This window comes from Physeter macrocephalus, chromosome 2 (genome assembly GCF_002837175.3).
Source record: "Physeter macrocephalus isolate SW-GA chromosome 2, ASM283717v5, whole genome shotgun sequence".
Taxonomy (NCBI): Eukaryota; Metazoa; Chordata; class Mammalia; order Artiodactyla; family Physeteridae; genus Physeter; species Physeter macrocephalus.
The window spans coordinates 110,542,198-110,563,813 of NC_041215.1; the positions used below are offsets into that span (position 1 = coordinate 110,542,198).

The 21,616-nt window shown below is 43.8% G+C and overlaps 3 protein-coding genes across 6 annotated transcripts in view; 1 reads left to right on the forward strand and 2 right to left on the reverse strand.

Moving 5' to 3' along the window:
• Window positions 1-17,145, reverse strand: part of KLF7 (KLF transcription factor 7) — a 111,082-nt gene extending 93,937 nt beyond the window's left edge. Inside the window, exons 1-2 of one of the 4 annotated variants that reach the window (XM_028481286.2) lie at window positions 17,130-17,145; window positions 15,770-16,009 (exon numbers count right to left, since the gene is read on the reverse strand). In XM_028481286.2, coding sequence (XP_028337087.1) covers window positions 15,770-15,871 — 102 coding nt within the window. In that variant the 5' untranslated portion in view covers window positions 15,872-16,009; window positions 17,130-17,145. Of the gene's footprint in view, window positions 1-15,769; window positions 16,301-17,129 lie in introns of those variants that run through there. The other 3 variants (XR_008619084.1, XM_055089725.1, XM_024124460.3) reach the window with 3 other exon arrangements.
• Window positions 16,507-20,435, forward strand: LOC114487362 (translation initiation factor IF-2-like). Its single transcript, XM_028497052.1, has 2 exons — window positions 16,507-16,909; window positions 17,158-20,435. Exons 1-2 carry the CDS (start codon window positions 16,507-16,509, stop codon window positions 17,391-17,393), a joined length of 639 nt encoding a protein of 212 aa, XP_028352853.1. The 3' UTR covers window positions 17,394-20,435.
• A 720-nt stretch (window positions 20,436-21,155) lies between these two features.
• LOC114487363 (transcription initiation factor TFIID subunit 4-like) overlaps window positions 21,156-21,616 on the reverse strand; it is a 314,300-nt gene continuing 313,839 nt past the window's right edge. Inside the window, exon 6 of the mRNA XM_055079364.1 lies at window positions 21,156-21,362. Coding sequence (XP_054935339.1) covers window positions 21,156-21,362 — 207 coding nt within the window. The remainder of the gene's footprint in view (window positions 21,363-21,616) is intronic.

The window sequence follows — 21,616 nt, forward strand, 5'->3', positions numbered from 1 at the left end:
AGGAAGGAAGGAAGGAAGGAAGGAAGGAAGGAAGGAAGGAAGGAAGGAAGGAAGGAAGGAAGGGAGGGAGGAAAGAAAAAGAGGCAAGAAGAAAGGAACAAAGGGAGGGAGGGAGGACAGGACAGAGAAGAAGGCGGAGGAGAAGAAAAGATTATGAAGCCTTAAAGACATACTACCACAAAGCTGAGTCTCCTTGAGTTAGTCAGAAGGATTGAAAGAAAACTAAAAAGGGAATAATAAGGCCTCCCAAGGTGATTCTGTTGTTATTTAACGCTGTGCTCAGGAAGCCCATGGAGTGCAGCCCACCCTTTGAGAAGCATTGCCTTGAGCCATGCCACACCATGCATTGTGTTAACATGAGAATGTATTTGAAATACCGAAGAGGGATAAATTGTGAGTTTGGGATTAACATATACAAACTACTATATATAAAAGAGATAACCAACAAGGACCTACTGTATAGCACAGGAAACTATACTCAGTATCTTATAATAGCCTATAATGGAAAAGAATCTGAAAAAGGGTGTGTGTGTATGTATGTATAACTGAACCACTTTGCTGTACACCTGAAAGTAACACAACATTGTAAATCAACTCTACTTCAATAAAAATTTGAAAAATAAATAAATAAAATATTGAAAGGGGTCTCACAGTTCTTGATGGTCCAATACTGGCTTGGACTTAAATAATGTTCTCTAAAGCTCAGGCAGGTTACCCGCAAATTGAGGAGAAGAAAACTGATTGCAGTGAGATGCCTAATGGTCCTCAAATTCTAATATTTGTAAAATCCTAGTCTCTATGAATAGGAAGCATAAAAAAAGATCATGAATGCAAAAGCAGGAGGAAAATGTGGGCAGCCACGCACTGGATAGGAAGGCAAAGGGTTTGCGATCTGCTCCTCTTTCACAGGAGAACCGTGCAAGGACATCTGAAGTCCACATAATGTCTTGCTTTCCTTTTTCCTTTTCTTTTCCTTATTTTCTATCTTTCTTTTCTTTCTTTCTTCCTTTCTAGGGACATTTTTTCAGAAATATTTTAATAGCTGCCAATTCACCCAGTAAGATAAACAGCTATTAGTTTAAAAAAATTAATGAATATATATGTTAACAAGATAATGAACCTGGACCTTTACTTAACACTCAGAGTTTTTAAAAAAGAAAAAAAAAAGAAAGAAAGAAAAAGTAACTGGAGATTGGAGAAAAGGAGAAACACCCCGCATGAAGTAATTTAATGGAATGACAGGGGTTTTTTTAACAGGAAAAGAATGACCCTGAAAATCACCAGCTGGTCAACCTAAATGATATCCTTAGTAATATCAGGGAGCCAATACAAAAGAATAAATTTTTTTAAACACCCCTAATGTAGACCAGCATCCTGAAAGCATTAGAAAATGAAGGCCAAGTGCCTTGCTGGCAGTATTTGAGTTCCAAGGGTAGGAAAAAATGCAAATTACTTGATTCTCAGGAAAGTACTTTATTATAATGCCCTGGTGTTCTTCACACAAAAAGCATCACTTCCTCAGTGAAAGAAGTCATATAAAATCTACTTCCACACAAAGTAAGCAGTTAAAGCAGTTAATGGGGTTCTGTACAACATGCTTCTATGTCAAGACTAAGAAACCTCAGAAATGGGTACATGTTTTTCTACCACAAAAGGGAGTTTTTCCCACCACTGACCAGTTGGGTCTCAGGAGTGACAAAAGAAACAGTGACAATGGCAGTCATTTGTTAATAAGGGCTGTCAGACCAAAAGAACTTTTTGTTTGGTATTGTCCCATTTCACTCCCATTTCCACCAAGAATAGGCTGCAAGCTCAGGAAACTTAGAGTCAGTTTCCAAATTGGAAAATGTTGCAAATACCAATAAGTAATAAACATGCTCTGCAGACACTGCTCAGCCCAGGCGGGGAGAGGGGTAAACCAGATGGTCTTTTCCAACCCAGATTTCGATGATCTACAACAGAACCTGGATGACTAGGAGAAATTGAGAAGCAATTTGGAATCTGCTTTATAAAACAGAATCCCAAACAAAGACATTCAACAAGGCAGAGAAATCTAAAAAGAAATGAAAATGGATTCCAGGTAAGAGTAGTAATCAAGCAAGCTTGAGACTGATAAAGAAATAAAGGTTGTTCCCAAATCACAGCGTTTTGGAGGGGAAGGTGACTTAGAGAGCTGCCAGTCTGGGGGTCACAAACCCAAATGCATGCTCACCTGGCCAGAGATCAGAAACAAAGCGAGGTAGAAATAGTGGAGACAAGGTTAATTGAAGAGTGCATGATCTGTCTAAAAGCATTCCAATTAAAAAGAAATTGAAATGTGTATGCTGGCCAAATAAAACAGCTCTTGAAGCCAGTTTAGCCCAGGAGCTTCCTGTTTGTATCTCTGATCGCTGACTATTCCTAACTCTATGCTACTATATACACATGAGGAAACTGAGGACCAGAGAGGTCACATCATTTGATGATAAGCACAGAAAAGTGTTTGTAGGTAGCAGAGCCAAAATGATAGGATTATATTACACACTGAGATGAAGTTAAATAGAAAAAATGAAATGACATTAAGGCAAAAATCCTGCATGCCCTTGGATCAGGTGTACTAAGTTCACATGGGTTATTCTTTCAGAGGCCAAATTATATTATCATCTAGCTAAACACAAAGCTTCTGAGAACTGGGGGAAGATGTATGCAAGGAGAGGTTGTACCAAAAAAATAAATTAAAAAAAACCTAAGTAGTCAGAGTCAGATATTCAATTTTTCAAAAACAATTGTTAAATCCATAATTAACTTTGTCACAATGTTCCTGAGTAAGATGGCAAGTGGAGCTCCTGACTTCCATTTTCCAGACAGGAAAAACGAGGTACATAGAACTCTCACGGCTTTTTTTTTTTTTTTTAATGGATTCTTTAAAGTTACATGTTCAAGATTCCTTCTAGACACTCCTCGAAGAGCAAGGTAAGGAAAATCCTTTCCGTTCTTGGTACTGGGGAATAGTACATTTTAAAAAATTGGATAAGTTTAAGACTCTTTTTTTAAAAAATGAAATTCCAAGGGAAAAAAATCTCATTGAGATATATTAAGTGGTGTGAAATCTTCCTAGGAAATCCATGAAGTGCAGAGAAGGATGAGAACATCCTCCCTTGGGGCAGCTGGAAACAGATGAGACAAAGAACTGGAAACCTTCTTTCTGGGAGCCCTCCCTCCTGCCAGCCAATGGGACTTTCCTTCCCTGGATTCTATGTGTCTAAGAAAACACAAATACACACTCCTCAGAAGGAGGAAATGCAGTCTGCACACAGGGCTGGCATCTCTGACATAAATCTCCCCATAGGTGCTGGGCTAAACCTTCAACATGAGGAAATAATATTCGAGTTTTATAGCAGCATATGCATGATTCTTCCCCCTCCCCCATAAAACTCCCAACATGGAACAACCACATCAAATTATTGCTTTTCAGAGGCCAATTCAAAAACACCCACTTTATCACAGAAAGACTATTCCTTGTGTATGTGATTGCTTCCATTATGTCTTATTTGAAGGGGGGAAATGAAACAAAAATCCTATCGGAGATATTTATAGATCTCATAAAACCCGATTCACTCTCATAAGCTGCTGTAAGCTCAGTCATCAGGTAAGGCAGAGAAGGCAGGTGTAGTAACCAGCACTATAGTATAGTATATGTGCCTAATTCTGGCTCGTAAAGAAAAATAACCGCATGCTGGAAAAACTTAAGGGAAGTAAGTCAGAAGTAAGACTGGAAAGAAAGGGAACGAGTTGGACATTTGTGTGAGCAAGTCAAGCAAATTCCAAGGATAGCAAAGGAGGCTGAGTTTTGGGGGGGCAATGGATATTGCCAGTATTTCCCCACTTCTAAAAACCAGTGACTTCATGAGAGCTCTCTTGTGGGATGGATAAAGGAACACCATGTCCAATGCCCAGCATTCTCCCTGGCCTGGCCTTTCATCATTCACCTTCTCTTAGACACTCCAGAATCACTGGGATCTTAAGAGAGACCAGTGATACTATTTAGAAAAAGAGCATTGTGTCACTCTGCACTGTTTTTAACGGGAGGAAGGATGGTTGAAAACGGGGAAGGAAAGAGCATTTGTTGAGTGGATGCCATGTACCAGACACTGGGCCAGAGAGCCAGCATGCCTGCCCCTACCTAGGCATTATTAACTCCATTCCACTCATGACAGAATGAGACTCAGAGACGTTAGGTGACTTTCTCAAGGCTCCAGCTCTGCCTGATTTCAACACCTCGTGTAATTTGACTACTACAAACACCACATTAAGGAGCCCTAGCACAACCCAGTTCTTTTTCAGATGAGAAAACCAAGGCCCAGAAAGAAGACAGACTAGAAAGCTGTTCAAACCCACACAGTTCCACTGAGTCCCAGGCCATGACCTTTGGCTCTTGCCCTGGTGTCTCCTGCCTAACTAGGAGTCAGTATACATGTAAAAATTCGGAGTCCTGAGCATACTGCCTGGGTTTGCATTCTGGCTCAACCACTTCCAAGTTGTGTGACTTTAGGCAAAGTCATTTAATAACTCGAACCTCAGCGTCTCCATCTGTAAAGTGGGGAAAAGAAGAATATGTATCTCACAGGTTGGTATGAGAATTAAACGAAATGATGCACATAAAGTGCTCAGATGAGATCATCTCTAGGAAGTATTTGACAGATATTAGATATGATTGTGATGCTTATTATGATAATAGGCAGAATAGCCAAGTGGAAAGAAGGAAGAGGGACGTGTGTTCCACCACTGGTTTTGCAACTCATTTGCTCTGCGGCCACATTAAGACAACTTGCTTAATCTTCCTCTGCCCCAATCTTCTCACCTCTGAATGGGAAATTCTGTAATACCTGTCTGTTCCTTAGTTACAAAAAGAATGTGCCAATGACAAGAGATCCTGAGCAAAACACCCTGAGCCCTTAAGAAAAAAAGCTCAATACAGATGTTTGTTAGACTCTCACAAGCCAACATGAACATCTCTGTCACAGAGGAAATCATATCTTGGTCCATATCAAAGAAAGCAAGAACCTTGATATAGGGAGGCAAATGCACAGGCGAGGGCCGAGCCATCTTGGAATGCAGAAAGCAAAGCCAGAGACGCAGTCTGACCCTGAGCAGCATCTCAGGGAGCTCACTGGAGAATCAGTTCTGCACAGAGGCCTCCTCACAGAAGACATCCTTCACCCCTTAGGCAGGAACTGTGCTCTATTAACAGGGTCTACAGTGGCCATATGAACAAACACTAAGAGCTCAAAAGGTAGGGCTGGGGCAATCTATTTCCACTCCTTTGTGTGATGAGCGAATTTGCCGCCTCTCCAAAAATAAGAGCCGGCACTGTGACCACTCCATTGAATTCCTGCTACCTCGGCTCTGCAAGGTGAATGTGAAAGCGGGGTCAGGAGCAGGCGGACACTTCCTTGCAGAGCAATGGCTCCACAGCTAATTGCCATTTTCACGGCTGGGTTGAGCTTTCCAAAAGACATCCTTCAACCCTAAGCTCTGAGCTCCTCTCATGATGTTCTCTCTTGCCAACCGTACCCCCATCAAAGACAGTTTATAGATGAAAGGATGTAGCTACAGTACATACATTTCTGCAAACATCACAGTTTGAAATAGAGGCATTTCTAAGGCTTCTTTGTGAACATCGCCACATGCCCACAGTCATTACCACAAGAGCTAAAGCCTTCTATGGACGAGGAGGCAGCCTCCTTGCCTGAATGTCCTCAGCGGCAATTCTTCCACAGTTTATTTTTGCTCCTCTTACTAGAAACATGGGTCCTTTGAAATTCTTTATAAACAGAGTCTACTTGCAAACAGTGAGGTCAGGAAGAAATATGTAGAGCTGCTACCTAATGCCTATCTGGCATCATCCAACAAATGTTCGTGCATGCATCCATCCCTTTAAAACCACAGGGCAGGCTGAGGTAAGTGGAAAATCATGGTCGAGAGCCTGGTGAGAATGAATTATTTGAAGCACGGCATGGTTGGAGTTTAATGCCCACCACCACAAAGGTACCAGAAATGGAATTTGACCAGGTTAAGCAAACCTCTAGTGGGTCCTAGGAAATGTGAGCTAAATGAGAAACACTTTAGGGTAAGGGAAAGTAAAACAAGAAAGATGAAACAATACTTGGACAGTTGCTATTAACCGAGGAGCTGGATGAAGTACATCCACTGTCCTGCTTTATTATAAACCTCTATTTCACTTAGATTCCAAGTTATACAAGAAATGAAATATTTCCATATAAGTAGTAGCCACCTGCAACTCTGATATCTCTGATATTAACCCTCTATAGATTAATAGCTCAGAGCCTTGGCTGCATGTTGGAATCAACCAGAAGCTTCATAAAAACACTGAGGGAGTTCCCTGGTGGCGCAGTGGTTAAGAATCCACCTGCCAATGCAGAGGACATGGGTTCCACGAAGATCCCACATGCCGTGGAGCAACTAAGCCTGGGCGCCACAATTACTGAGCCTGCGATCTAGAGCCCGTGAGCCACAACTACTGAGTCCACGTGCCACGACTACTGAAGCCTGCATGCCTAGAGCCCATGCTCCACAGCAAGAGAAGCCACCGCAATGAGAAGCCCACACACTACAACGAAGAGTAGCCCCTGCTCACTGCAACTAGAGAAAGCCCATGCGCAGCAACGAAGACCCAACGCAGTCAAAAATAAATAAATAAATAAATAAAATTTATAAATAAACAAAAACAAAACAACACTGATACCTGGGTTCCACCCAAAGGAATACTGATTTAATTGGTCTGGGGTGCAGCCACAGTTGTGAACCATTACTACAGACACAGTCAAATCTTAAGTCACATCATTAAGCCCTAAAAATCTATTGAGTATCTACCACATGCATGGCTTTCTAAGAATCTGAAGGGTTATGTATTAAAAGTTTATTATCAAGATTATAACCAAGGCATGGACTCTGCTCTAAATCATACAACCTAACTGGAAAAATAAGGCAATGGGGAAAAAAAAGAAAAGAAAACTATACTACAGGACAAAACTGAAAAGCATCATGAGGAAGTAAAAGGTTCTACACAAGAGTATAGAGGGCTTCCCTGGTGGCGCGGTGGTTGAGAATCCACTTGCCGATGCAGGGGACGCGGGTTCGTGCCCCGGTCCGGGAAGATCCCACATGCCGCAGAGCGGCTGGGCCCGTGAGCCATGGCCGCTGAGCCTGCGCGTCCGGAGCCTGTGCTCCGCAACGGGAGAGGCCACAGCAGTGAGAGGCCCGCGTACCGCAAAAAAAAAAAAAAAAGAGTATAGAAACAGCAGCAATTACTGTTGGCCAAGGGAAAGGGAGGGAGTTTCCTGGAAGATGTGGCAACCATCTGAAAGTTAAAGGATGGGTAGAATTTGGACAAAGAGACTCAAAGAGGAAGAAGAAGGAAAAGGCTGAAGGAAATGACATAAATGAAGAGAGAAGCAGGAAAAGTACAGTCATTCAATTTGGATGGCGGTTACCGCACATGGTAACAACGGGGGAAACTTGTGACTACTACCTAGACCCAGTCTTGGAACATCGTGACTCTTACAGACATTTGGCCTCATCGTATGTAAAAGAGGGCCCCATTGACAGTCTGAAACATGGTGATGGAGGCAGAAAGTCAGTCAGGGGAGGTGATGGGGCTGCCCTGGGGCAATGGCATAGCAAGAAGAAAGTGGTAAGACCATGGTGACATACTGTAAGAACCAAATCAATGGGATTTTTCAACCAATCAGAGTGAAGGGAAAGAGAGGAGCCAAAGATGGCTGGACCTTCAAACCTGGATCACAGAAGAAAGGTCAACTCAATAAAAGAAACAGGGAAGCCAGGAAAAGGAGGAAAGAAGTTGGTGAGTTCAAGCTTTGGGACATATCCAGCTGAGGTCTTCATGGGACAACCCCTAAAGCCTTAAGTGTCAGCCCCAGGTTTCCAGTTCAAAAATGTGGGCCTGAAACTCAGGAAAATATTGGAGTTGGAGCTGTAGATTACAGCTTTGAAGAAATAAAGAAGTTTCCATTTGGGAAGAAATCTTCAGTTTCTAATATCTTAGAGGTGAAACCAATCTGTGAGCCAAGTTCCAAGAGAGAATTTTCACCATCATAACTATACTAGAGATTGGGTGGAGAAGGGCCAAAAGTCACGGAGCAGCATGAAGAGCACCCTGCGTTTCCTTTCCTCACTAGGGACACTGTGAAAACTGAGCCTTGGCTTCACCCTCCCACCCCATAAGGACTTTTTTTTTTTTTTTTTTTTTTTTGCGGTACGCGGGCCTCTCACTGTTTTGGCCTCCCCCGTTGCGGAGCACAGGCTCCGGACGCGCAGTCTCAGCGGCCATGGCTCACGGGCCCAGCCGCTCCACGGCGTGTGGGATCCTCCCGGACCGGGGCACGAACCCGCGTCCCCTGCGTCGGCAGGCGGACTCTCATCCACTGCGACACCAGGGAAGCCCCCCCGCCCCCCGATAAGGACTTTTTAAAAACCGCACAGAAGTTGACTCTCTTCCCAACTGCTTATCACAATGTGCCATGTTTTTTGTTTAAATTTGTAAAACATTACAACCTCACTGCCCATCCAACCCTCTCAAGAAATTTTAAAACACTTCAAAAGAGATTTTTCTGAATTGGCACATGATAACTGCTACAGTTTCACGCAGTCCCTTTGTTGGCAAGTTGTCAGAGACAAAGCATTTCAAAATTTCGCATTTGACGCTTTCCACATAAAACCCCAGTTCTATCATCCATCCAACTCCCTACCGCCTGCATCTCAATGCACCCTCCTTACTCTCCCTCCGTTTGTTATCATTTAAGTGACAGCACTTTTTTTCATAAGGCTGGAGTTGTAACTGGGGGCTTTTGTTTTGTTTTTTCAGTACAGTGTACATTTTCCAGGTTACCACACATTATTAAAAATGGAAAAGAGATTAAATTACACACATAAGCTTTCTCCAAGATATTCAATATCTTGGTTTAGGGCCCAGACAATTCCAAAATTCCATGTACTAGTATTGTTCAAAGTAAAATGGGGGTTTTCTTGCATCCCTTTAAGGGGAAAGGGGGAAAGAGAGAGGAAGAAAGATAAGAAGTGACTCAAATTATATTCAGAACAGCGTGATGAAAAGCAAGCAGACTGATTTGGGCATCTGAAAGAGTACTGGGCCTGAGACCACCATCCATGTTAACAACAGCTGGGTGACCCTGGAAGGTTCAATGCCTCATCTGGCTTCAACAATCATTTGGTCCTAGCCTAGTGTTTTAGAGTTAAAGAAACCAAGACCCTTTCAGGATTTGAAATTCTAAGATTCTCTGGGTCTAGCTTTGGTGCAAGGCCTGGGGCCTGACTTTCAATATGACCTCAGGAAACGTCAATAAACCCACATTCAGAAATAGATATTGCATATGGCTCTACATTAATTATTTTAATTACCTACAATCATTTCCGAACGACACAGACATGGATGCTGTTTCCTGGCCATTACGGACATGCGTATTCATTCACACTGTCGACTCGTCTGCCCTAAAAGGGCCACCAGCCCCATTACACCATTAGCTAAAAAAGCCTAAGAAAACTTAGTAAATCTCAAGTATGTTTTATAAACAAGGTTGTAACGAGGCGGGTAAGTACAGAGCGGCATGGGTCAGTGTTCAAATACTGGACTTAAAATCTCTTTTTTTTTTTTGGCAATTGTGTCCTAATACTGTATTACTTAATTCTGAACATGCCCACTCTCCCCTACTGAAGTCAAGATCATAGAGGGCAGAACTATATCCAATTCAAATTCGCATCACCCAAACAGTATTTTGCACATAACTAGAGCAAAGGAATGAAGTACTGACTGTGAAATATTTTCCATATTTTAATATAAACAGAGAAAAGCCCACAAGGTGTGAATGACTGCCTCTACCAGCTCAGACGCATGACCAATCTTAGGTAAAAGCCTGTTCCAGTAATGCTCAGTCAGGAATGGTATCACTGTGAAATCAGAAGTCACTCCCACCTCAAGCAGGCTGATTCTGGACTGATCACAAAGCTGCTGCTTACCCCCCACTGTCCATCTCTATGTCACGCATGTGGTGGATGGGGCAACTGGAAGCTGCTCTAATGGAGAGTGCAACGGACACAATACACTTAGCAGGACCAAGTTCTCAGGGTCACCGCAAAATACCAAGTGAGGAAAACAAAAAGGATTCAAGGCAGGAGAAATGATTCTCCAAATTAGCAGCAGAAAATGAAGGCCAAGGAACAAGAAGGGAGAGGAACAAGATCATGACCAATCTTAGGTAAAAAGCCTGTTCCAGTAATGCAGTATTTGATTTGGGGAACACTTAAATTAAACTAAGTAAGGATAGCTTGTCATGTGGACGCTCTAAAATGAGCACACAATGTAACTGGGAGGAGGAGTGTTTCTTAACTTGTGGATGTTGCATGTAACATTAATGATTAGACGCTGTATCTTGTTCCACCGACTTTAACACCATTAGTACTTATAGAGCTTCCTAATCACTGTACTTGGTAAGGTTTGGCAATTTGGGTTAAAATATTTCCACCTGTTTATGCTATGCAAGCACTCAGCTAATTTGGGGAAACAAAGGGGTTTATTTGTAGAGAGATAAATCTCCACCCCTCACCCTTCTGGCACCGCTCAGGTTACGTTGGGGAGCTGTCCTAAACTTTCAGCAAATCCCAATTCCAAACATACATGCTAACTGATAGACTGAGTGAACCGGAATCACAGAGGCGTTCTCTGCATTCACCAATCATGGAGTCCAGCGAAGGTGATTTAAAACCCCTTGCACGCTACTGACAAACTGCAGAGATAGCGGGTGTCTGCCACCCCATCTGGCCAGCTATCCCATCAACATGAGCCAGTTCGGACTGGCCAGAGGAAACTGTCTTCTCTCCCAAATAAGCGCACAGTGATTAAAGAAGACTGCATTGCCTTCTTGTACTCAAAAAGTTAAAATACAGGAATTCTCTGAAGGGAGAAGAATCTGAAGATTTATGAGAATGGCTACTGAAAGCTCCATTAGGACCTTCTCTAAACTATTCCCGTTTAAGTGGAGAGGCAAATAGCCCCCACTGGCATTTATATTTAGAATGGGCTGGGAGAGAGGAAGAGCACATTTTGAACGCTGAAGGTCTCTGACATACCCATACATAAATCATTTCAGGGTGAGGTGTCACATCTTCTGCTCTGCCCTTTAAATGGATTGGACCCCAACATCACGTCCTCCTCAGGGTAGGGAGTGGGGGTGGGAGTTTCATGGAGAACAAAGAAGTCACCACTTCCTTTATCCCCCCAACTAAAGACAGATGTAGTAAAAACATCTGCGTTGTAACATTCACTCACTTTAAAATACTGAACTGCAAACAGGTAGACTGAGTGATAATGTTTGAGAGTCCCTAAATCTACACAAAGATGTATCTATTAAAAAGAACATGGAAATTAAAATTAAAAAGAACATGGAAAGGCCAACTGTGTGATAGATGGCATTCACATGTGCTTTCATTTGTAAAGCTACATTTATTGAGTGACTGCATCCTTATTTAGAAAATCTGGAGAACAGGGGCAGTTCTGATTTTTTTTTTCAATCTATCAAGTCACTGTTTCAAATTTAAAAAAAAAATAGAGTTATGGTAACTAAAGAGCACACAAATCACATACAAAAAAGAAAAAAAAAAGCCAGCTATTTTATCCTTTCAGTGTGGTTAGCAAGGCTCCTTTGTGTCTACAAATTTCCCTGGATGGTGCTGTTGCCAAGAAATTCTAATTCATGACAAGGTTTTCTGCAAATTGGGGACAGAGGCAAACCTGCGGATGCAGGGACCCTACAGTTTGCTTTGTCTTTCTGGCTGAGACAGCACCAGGCTGCTCGGGCCTGTAGAAGGCAGTGCAAAGGCAAGATCCCAACATAGGAGAAGCGATGTAGCTCACAGATCAAATCCCATCCCTTGCACCATGAGGCTGTTCTTGGCAGGCATCCATTTTTGTAAGTTGTCCCCTAGAGATGCTTCATACCAAAGGCCCTTGTAAAAAGTGTTTCAGGGTGCCTGAAACCAAGATGAAATTGCAGTGTTATGGGGACGCTGTAGTTCTTACAGTAGCCAAGTACGCCATTAGTTTAAAACAATGGGGGGATGGGGGAGGAGGGAGGAATGTTCTATGATTTATTTATTTGTTTCCAGTAGCAGTGGAAAATTTTCTCTGAGCAAAAAGGAGGCCTGAAACTGACCCCATCTGCCAATTATGAATCAGCATTAACAACAAGCATAATTCCATAAGAGTTTTCAAGTAAACATACCATGCTCCTCAATGGTATGAAGCAAAGCTAAGTGCAAATAAGACTTAGAACATCATTACTTGACCTGCACTCATGAAATAGCAGTCTAGGTATAAAGAATATATCCAAATTCTAAAAGTCTTTGCAGCCTCCCAAAGAAAAATAACCATCAGTATTGTACCAAATCCTTTTTTATTTTCCAAGTCAGCAGTGGGTCCAGAAAAATCATGATTTCTAATGGCAACAAAACTCATGAATGGGTCCCCCTTTATCCATCATCAAGTGGTACCCTATACGCTACTCTTAGTTTCCGTCCTACCTTTGACTTTTTCCTACTTTTGCTCAGAGAGTTCTTGGAAATTTTCCTGCAAGTTTCCAAAGAGCTTAAGGCTGGTAGCCTTAAGAGTTGTGCGTCAGCTGAATTCCATAAAATAATAGACCACATAAGCACAGTGTAATTTACAGTTATATGACAGGCAGGGATGATGTTACTTGGGCCAAATGCTTAAGTATGCAGTCAGAGCCCAGGAATGGAGAGCTGTTAATGTACGATGTCCATCTGGATTTTAAAATTACACCAACAATGGTTTTCATAGTTGGAGCTGTATGAGGCTAAGACATTATTGCCCAAAAACCCAAGGTCAAAATGACGACCCCTGTGACAGGAGGGCCATGACAAGCTCACTGACTATTAAGCAGAACAATTATCCCAGACTTGAGTTTAAAATAAAATCTCCAAAGAGTCCATGCTTAATTTTCAAATGCACAGATGGTCTTGAGTTTATCATCCAAGCCACTCTTTCTTACGAACCAAATCAGACTATTGGAATCTCTGTACTTCGCTCATCTCCTCAAGGTACACCGTTCACTTTCAGGAGTACATCTAATAACTGCTCCTCATTCGACCTCTAAAATCTGATTACCCCACAGCATCAGGAAACTTCCTCCTGCCTGGGGTTCTTTGTAGCAACCTTCTTGAGCTGATCTGAGCAAAGGAGGCTTAAAATTTCACCATGTGATGGTTGATTTAGAACCAACAGTTGCATTTAACCACACTCCCCTCCTTTATACTCAAAAGAGGCAAGAGGGAGGGGGCAGGTAGAGGGAGGAAGGAAGAGACAGAGGTTGGAGGTTATGTCATCAGCATGAACTGGGAGTTACAGTCACCTTTACAGAATGCATTTGTGACTACAGAGTCCACAGAAGAAAGCTCCTTGGAATGATATCTCATTTAGGACCGCGTCCTCACAAGTTATGTCTCAGTATGGATTATGAGCATGCCTCTGAAAGAGCTTGGCAAAGGGTTTTAAGCTGAGGGCAGTTGGCAGTAGGAGAGGATTAAGGCAAGAAATAGGGGGGTGAAAATTTCTTTGCCCACAGATACAAACTAAGCTAGAGGTGCCCTGAAGGAGGTGAGATGAAGGATGAGGTGGATGGGAAGCGGAGAAGGCTTCTAAGGAAACACAAGATCCAATACATCCTCTAATTATCAAACCAATGATGTTTCTTTACAGATCTAGACTTTCTCAAGGATGCTCTAACCAGATCTAGAAAAGCAGGTTTCCTCTGGAGAGGCCTTCCCCCAAAGCAGGCTTTACTACTGTGAAATCTTGAACCAAACAAAGTTGGGTGATTCATCAGGAGGGAACGTTGTAACAAATAAAGCCAACTTTCTTCCCTCCAACCCTGCTTAACAGTTAGTCACAAACAAGGGCTGCCTTGGGCAGGCTGACTAAATCAACAGATTCTCTTCCCTAACCTGTCTAGACAGCTGTTAATAGGCAACCGATTCAACACCAGTGGGCTGACAGTGTGAAATGAAGACTATTTCAGAAAAAGAAATTCAGGCAACCTTTTGTTTTAATTAGCATGTGAAATAAAAGGAGGAAAAAGCTGTAGTGAGACCCTTCATGAGATAGTCTCATCAAGGATGGGGGAAAGGATGCACTGGAGAAATGCCTTCTGCTAGAAACATGTGAGCTGTGCGTGCGTTTAGAGAAAGACAAAGTCAAACACATCTGCCAGCATCCTTGGGCAGGAATGTATGTGTGGAAGCACAGACACCAGAGGCCAGTACCTGGAGAAACTGCAGCCTCGAAATCAGGGGAGAACAGCAACTAGCAACAATGGTACACAGGCTAGGCTCTTTATACCAAAAGCCAAACCTCACTCGCTAAAGCAGCAACTGTTACATCCCAGGCTCAAACTGGCAAATCCCGCTTTGGATCCTGGCAGAGGAAATTCAGCCGTTCATTAGCCTTAACAAGCTGCTGTCACGGAGCAGAGAAGTTACATGAGCAGCCACACACCAAGCCTCCCGCCGCCCGCTCCAAGGGCAAGCACGTTTCTCCCAGACGGATTGTGCACGTTCACACTTCCAATGTGCAAATCTGAGCTGTCTTCTTGCACGTTCCATGATGCACACTGTAGAATTCTGAAAGAATGTTCGTGTCCCTCCATCCCCACCCACCATCTTTCCTGCAGAATGTCCCCTCAGCAGCTCCTAATCCTCACTGAGAAAACCACTGTTTCCGCAGCAGATCTCGCACTTTCCACTAACCAGCACTTTCTTTATTCCACTTCACAAAGCCCAGTGAACTTGTCACCAGCCCCGCTTCCCCCTCACCGGGACACCTAGCCAACTTGGCATCGGTGCCCTTCAGCATCTTAGGAGTTTCTCGACTAGTCCTCTAAAACAAAGTCAGAGGCATGGAAGCACACACCACCCTTTGTCGGAGGTTGTGCTAAGTGGAGAGGCACACCAAACGAAAGAGAAGCAAGGACACCCACAGAGGGTGTTCTCCTTCCGAAGACACCGCACTGGGGAAACCTACAACGCACGGTCAGCATGAGATAGATACATCTTCCCACCCTCTTCCAGATTATCTTGAGTACCCTTTATCACTGGGCTCCTCTTCCTCCCGCCCACCTTCTGATCTCAAAATCAAGTTCCTATTCTTAACTGATACTCGCTAATTACTAGGAAAACACTCCGATTTGCTCCTACCCCCTCCCCCCATCTGACGGTCGTTAGCACCAGTTGAAAGAGATGAACCTGATGTAAGGTACCAAGGAGGCAGAGCTCGTGCATGTAGGGACGCGGTACCTGTCTGTGATGGCTCGTAAAGCCCCAAACCACCTTCCCACCCGGCTCCTCCGAACCCCAGAAGTTAGGCAGGTCTCTGCTGGGGGGGCAGTGAGCCGCACAACGTGTGTGCAAGGATGTGTGTTGGTGACTGAAACGCAGGCAGCTCGGACCGGCCGCTCAGCGCAGCACACTAAGGGGTTAGGGGGTGGGTGGAGAGGTAAGCAGATGACTGTTTCCGAAAACATTTTAAACAACAGACAGCCAAAAACGGGGGTGGGGGGGAATTAAACAAACGAACAAACAAAATTCAACCCCAAGCCCACACCAACGCAGCCCCTGCGTCTCCGCCGCCACCACACGATTTACACAAGTAATTTAAATCATTCACCTGCTGCCAGGTCTCCTCCAGGGATGGCAAAGCTGAGAAGTAGCCGGTGTCGTGGACAAGTTGTAGCTCCTGGAATATACTATAACTAGCCAACACGTCCATGCTGCTGCTGCCGGGCAAAACGGGAGGAGAAACCCTCCCCCAAACACAGTTGGGTCTGTTTGTTTGTCAGTCTGTCTGGCTCACCCCCCAAGGAGGCAGACATCCAGTGGACCTTTTGTTTTGTTTTGTTTCAGTCAACTAAAAAGGAAAAAAAAAAAAAAATCAATGCAGAAGAGAGGGAGAGAGGAGGTGAGAGAGGAGAGACTGAGTGGGGTGGATGGAGAGAGGCATCCAGCGTGTACAGTGCAGACGGCTGCCAAGAAAAGGGGACTTCACGGGAGTAACGATTCCCTTCCAGGGCTCTAATCACTCCAGCTCGTGGATCAGGAAGGGGGATGCAAACTCACTGACACGAAGCTGCCATCTATTTCTGCAGCGCTGTTCGCTCCTAATGCAATCTTTGCTCTTTATTTTGGGAGGTGGCATTTTTTTTTTCTCGCGATCGCTTCTCTCCCCCCCTTTCCTTCCCTCCCCACCCCCACCCCCATCCTTGCTAGTTTGTAGTCTCTCCCCCCACCTCCTCCTCCTTTTCTCCTCCTCCTGCTCTTCCCCCTCCCCAAACTCCCTCCCTCCACCCGGCTCTCCGCGCAGCCGTGGGATCTCGGAGGAGGGCGTCCATTAGGCCGCGTGTGACCATGTATGGTAAACAGGGGGCTCATGAAGTCACTGAGGACCAATGGGCAGCGTGGAGCAGGGCCTGGGGCGGGGCTTGGCCCTGGCGGCGGGCACGGATTGGCACGCTGCGAATCTCCCTGCTGCCTTACAAGGCGGTGCGAGGCGAGCTATTTTTAGAGGGCTATATAAGGGGGCCGAAGAGGCCGTGCGGCGCCCAGGGAGCGCGAGGGATTGGGAGGGTCGCGGCGACACTTGCACCGGCTCCCGGGACGCCGAGGCGACTGGGCTCGGGCCGCACGCCGGCCTCCGACCTTCGCTTGGGTGCCCGGTGGAGCCCCAGGCGGCCGGAGCCTGCGCCCCGCAGAGGGGAGAGGGTCGCGTATCGCGTATCGCCGTTCTGGCGTGGACGCGGCCTGTCAGGAGGTGAAAGTCAGAATGCGGGGTTAGGATGCCTACGGGAGGAAGAGCGAGGCGGGAGGACGAGGAAGCCGGCGTGGGGAGGAGGGCAGGCCACTTCCCACTCCGCCTCCCTTCTAGGCCCGAGGGCAGGGAACCGCGAGGGCGGGGCAGTGCAAAGGAGTTCCTCACTTCCCCAAAAATAAACCGGGGGGTTGGGGGGAGGGGGGAAGAAAGAAAAAGTCACCAAAAGCCCCTTCACGAATTCCCCACAGGCTGCCAGGGTGCAGAGAAGAAGCGCCAGAGGAGGAAGAGCCACACAATGGAGCAGAACAAAGGGGAATGCGCGAAAACAGCGGCTGGGGCCCGCCTCGCGCGCCGCGCGCAGTCCCCGCCCCCAGCCCCGCCGGCGCCCCAGTGCGTGCCGCCGCGCCCCGCCCCACCCCGCCCGCCCAGCCTTCTGAGCCGGCGCCGGGGACCGGGCTGGGGTCAGACTCGCAGTAAGAATTGATTGGAAGTGGACGTTTTGCTGGAGAGTGTGTTAAAGACAATAGGGGGAATCCTTGTAGACGTGGGGTGCAGGCAGGAGCCGGCAACTTGCTTGGGGGCTTAAACGTGAGACTTCCCATTTGGCTTGGAGAGAGGGTGTCGGTCTGCCTAGCTGCGGTGGTGAGAGGAGGACCTGGATTGCGTTATGGCGCTAACATATAGAGATGTATATAGATAGAGACCCTATTATCTCTTAGCTGAACTACGCACGTTGTGAGGGTTGACCGGTTGTTTGCTTGACCTTAAATGGTTAGTGTGGTTAAAGCTTCCCCAAGATGCAGTGTGAGCTGAACTTCCACTTTTGGAATGATTGCAGAATTTGGTACTTATTCTGAAATGAGAAACTTAAATTCAACTCATAATGGAAGAAACACATCCACCTTAATCGCCCTTCTCAGCTGTCTCTCCTTCTGACTATGTGGGACTCCATATCACAATATTTCGAAAGTTCTACTTTATAGAACACACACAGTTTGAAATTCAGTATTTGCCAGGGGAAATTAAACGGGAATTATTGAGTTGAGGAAAGTCTAGTTTATTTGCTTTTTGATGTTTGGAATTCTGTTGGTCAGATCTCCAGCATCCAGTGTATGTGTATAATTGGTGAACGTACTGTTAGTGTATGTGCATGGAATGTACAAGGGTCTTGGTACAGTTAGTATTATGTATTATACACATTCATGGTGCTAGGGGATAAATGGTATGAAAAGGGTAAAAGTCCTACACGAATAAAGTGATATTATGATAGCACACATATAAGTGCCAGTATGAGAAGTCTGCGTGGGCCTTTCCCAGAAGTAGAAAACCATTTAGAGCCATCACATACCAATTAATGCATTAACTTGATCCTGATGGCCATTGATGCTGCCACTTACTACTGTGTGACTTTGAGCAAATTACTGGCTCAGACCCTCTGACTACCCTTCTCAGACACAGGAAAAGTGGAATCTGCCTTGCCTGATTGTTATGAACAGTCAAAATGTTATAAAATAATGTTTGTTAACTCACCTAGCATAGTGTATCTGGTGCTAATAGGTGAATACTAAATGTTAGCCATCGTTATCTCCTGACTTTAGCTGAGTAAATTAAATAACGTCTGAACCAATCAGACTTGTAGGGGGATATACCAGTCTTAGAGAAGAAGAATGTAGAAACCTCTTGCCAGTTTGGAATAAGGTCTTCCCCTGCAACCCAACATGCTATCCTGATTGCGTGTGGGGATGGGGAGGAGACCACTGACAAGTACTGGAGCAGAAGAAGACATGTTCAGGAATAATAGGAGAGGGAGAGGATCTTATTTCTTTTTTTGAATTTTATTTTATTTATTCTGTTATACAGCAGGTTCTTATTAGTTATCTATTTTATACATATTAGTGTATATATGTCAATCTCAGTCTCCCAATTCATCTCACCACCACCCAGGGGAGGGAAACGATCTTAAATGTAGGAAACGCAAGAGGCGAAAAGCAAGGCAAGACCAAAGAACATAATTTGTTTGAGACTCAACTGAACTTGTTTTTTTGGTTTTTTTGGTTACACTATTACCATTTTCAACAAAATATGACAGACCTGTTAACTTTCAAGATTTTAAGCACAATGTGCCAAGCTGTATGGGCACATAAACATTTTATATGCTGTGTCTCATTTCATCCTCATGACAGCCCCAAGGTGGGTATTTTTATTATCCCCAACTTTATGGATAAAGATACCCAGGCTTGGAAATATTAAGTTGGTCAAGGTCACAAAACCAGGAAGCAGCCAAACAGGGGTTCAAATCCAGGACCACCTGACTTCCAAGACTGTGCTCTGCATGGGTCTCTCTGCAAGGTGAAAGACTTGAGTTTCTTGCTTTTAAGTCAAGACTTGTTTATAAAAATTGCTTGGGTGTGGAGAGGAAGGCTTCCATTGAGGTTTTTCACATGTAAATATCAGCCATCCAACTTATAGAAGAACTCAACCAAAATTTTACAATGTAAATCCTAAAAACCTCATTATGAGTTTTTTCAAAGCTTTATAGATTAGAATTCATACTAAGAGATTTATGTAACAAGGCGCTCCTAAAGGCATATTTTCAGTATTAGTCATATTTAGCTACTTTTAATAGCCTAGAGACCCTAGGTTCACATTGCAAAGCACATGGAAAGAATCCGAATGTACAAAATAATCAACAAATTAAGATCACAAGGGAAATTTGGCAGCCAAACAAACCAAAAATAAAGATCACTGCTACAACTACTGCATACTGAATGCTTTCTCTGTACCTGGCATTTTACACATGTTCACATCTGATCTTCACCACAGTCTTTTGAGGGAGCTATTACTGCTCCATTTTCACAGATGAAGATACCAAAGTTCAGAGTGGGCACATAATTTGCCCATTGTCATATGTCTTTTAAGTGACAAAAGCAGATTCAAATATAGGTCTGGCTCCAGGTTGACTCCAAAGTCTATGTCCTCTACATGTGTTGCCTTAGAAGATACTCATGATACTTTTAAAAGTATCACCCTTTGGAAGTGATCCTATAGGAAACACCTAAGAGTAAATAACAAGTTACCCCCCAAGAACTGAGAAATGAGGATATTTTATGAACAAAATAGTAAAAATTCAATATGCAAATAGAAACAATCAAGATATCAGACTGTTACTACTAGGAAAGTTCTGTCATTAGTACAGGAAGTCCTTAATATCCTATTGTGATTAGCACTGGGAAAGCCTCAAAGTAAATCTACTTAAAACACGGACCAAATTTCAGAGCAGTTAGTGAAAAAAGGTTTGCTGGGGACTTGTCTTGAAAATAAAACTCAACATTTTAAAAACACATTTATCCTACCTTACATAGGACAAAATTGATAAGTACAACTGTGTGCTAATTATAGAATGAATAAATAATAAATCAATATGATTATTGGCTTAATTTTTTCCTACGCATTGTGAAGCACCTTACAACATGCTTTATTTCATATTTGACTTTCAGAGAATAATAAAAAAGAGGGTCATTTTTTGTAAAAATGTTTCAGAGTTTCTTCAGTTTTCCCAAGGGTCTCAATTAATTCTTTGATATTCAAACTATTCTCTTCTGAAGTATCAATATAGTCATCAGCCCAGTTGATTTTACCTTCATGTGTTTAACTCCATAGATCCTCATGTGCCAGTTTTACCAAGCTTACTTTCACTGACCTTACACCTTTTGCAAGATTTGCAATAGAACTGAATGTATTTGCATTGTGCTGTAAATGTTCACCATCATTGTGTGTGTGTGTGTGTGTGTGTGTGTGTGTGTGTGTGTGTGTATGCGCGCGCGCGCGCGGTGGGGAGGTGTTTAAAAGAGATGTTTGAATGGGGGATTAATTTATAAGTGGCCATATCATTAATAATACTTTCATATACCATTGACTTTTGCTTCTCTTTACAATCTTACTATAGTGGAACAAAGTGTGAGCTTAGGCAGCAGGCTTTGTTTGTATCAGAGAAAATAAGAGTGACAAGGAGATGGAGATGGAGATGCCAAAGAATGCCAAAGACTCTCTGAGAGACAGTTTGAATCTGAAAGGAAATGTATGTGCCCATACATACAATGACATGCATACATACATACATACAACCAGAGAGTTATTTCATGATTGAAAAAAAAATGGCACCTTCCTCAGGCCTCTCATGTCCTGGACAAAATATTCCTTGAGAATACACATCTCTTCTTGTTTTCATTCTCTACTTACTTTCAGCTCATAATTTGGCTTCCCACTTGTTCTGCCTGCAGGAAAAGAATGTGCTGGTTACAACCACAGGAGCCTGGTGGTCATTGTGACAGTTCTGGTTGTTTTTGTCCACACAAAGTCCTTTTAGTTGTACGTGTGTTCCTCGTGAGTTCAGTGAACATGGGTCTGACTCCCTGGGTGTGTTCAATTTTGAGACTCTTCCATGTTGAGGTTTCTGTACACGAATGGGTAAAAAAACAAACACCACCAACAACAAAACCCTTTTCTCAGTGAATTAACCAAAAACTTTTGGCACATAGCCTGCTGATCTCCAGAAAACATCCCAATCTTGCCACTGACTCTTCAGAATTCTGTGGGTATGTTACAGTTTAATAAAAACATTTATTTTTTTAATCAGATGGTAAAGTCAACCCTGAATGTTGACTTTGCATTGCAGTGGGCTATGCTAAAAGGATTAAGGGGAATACC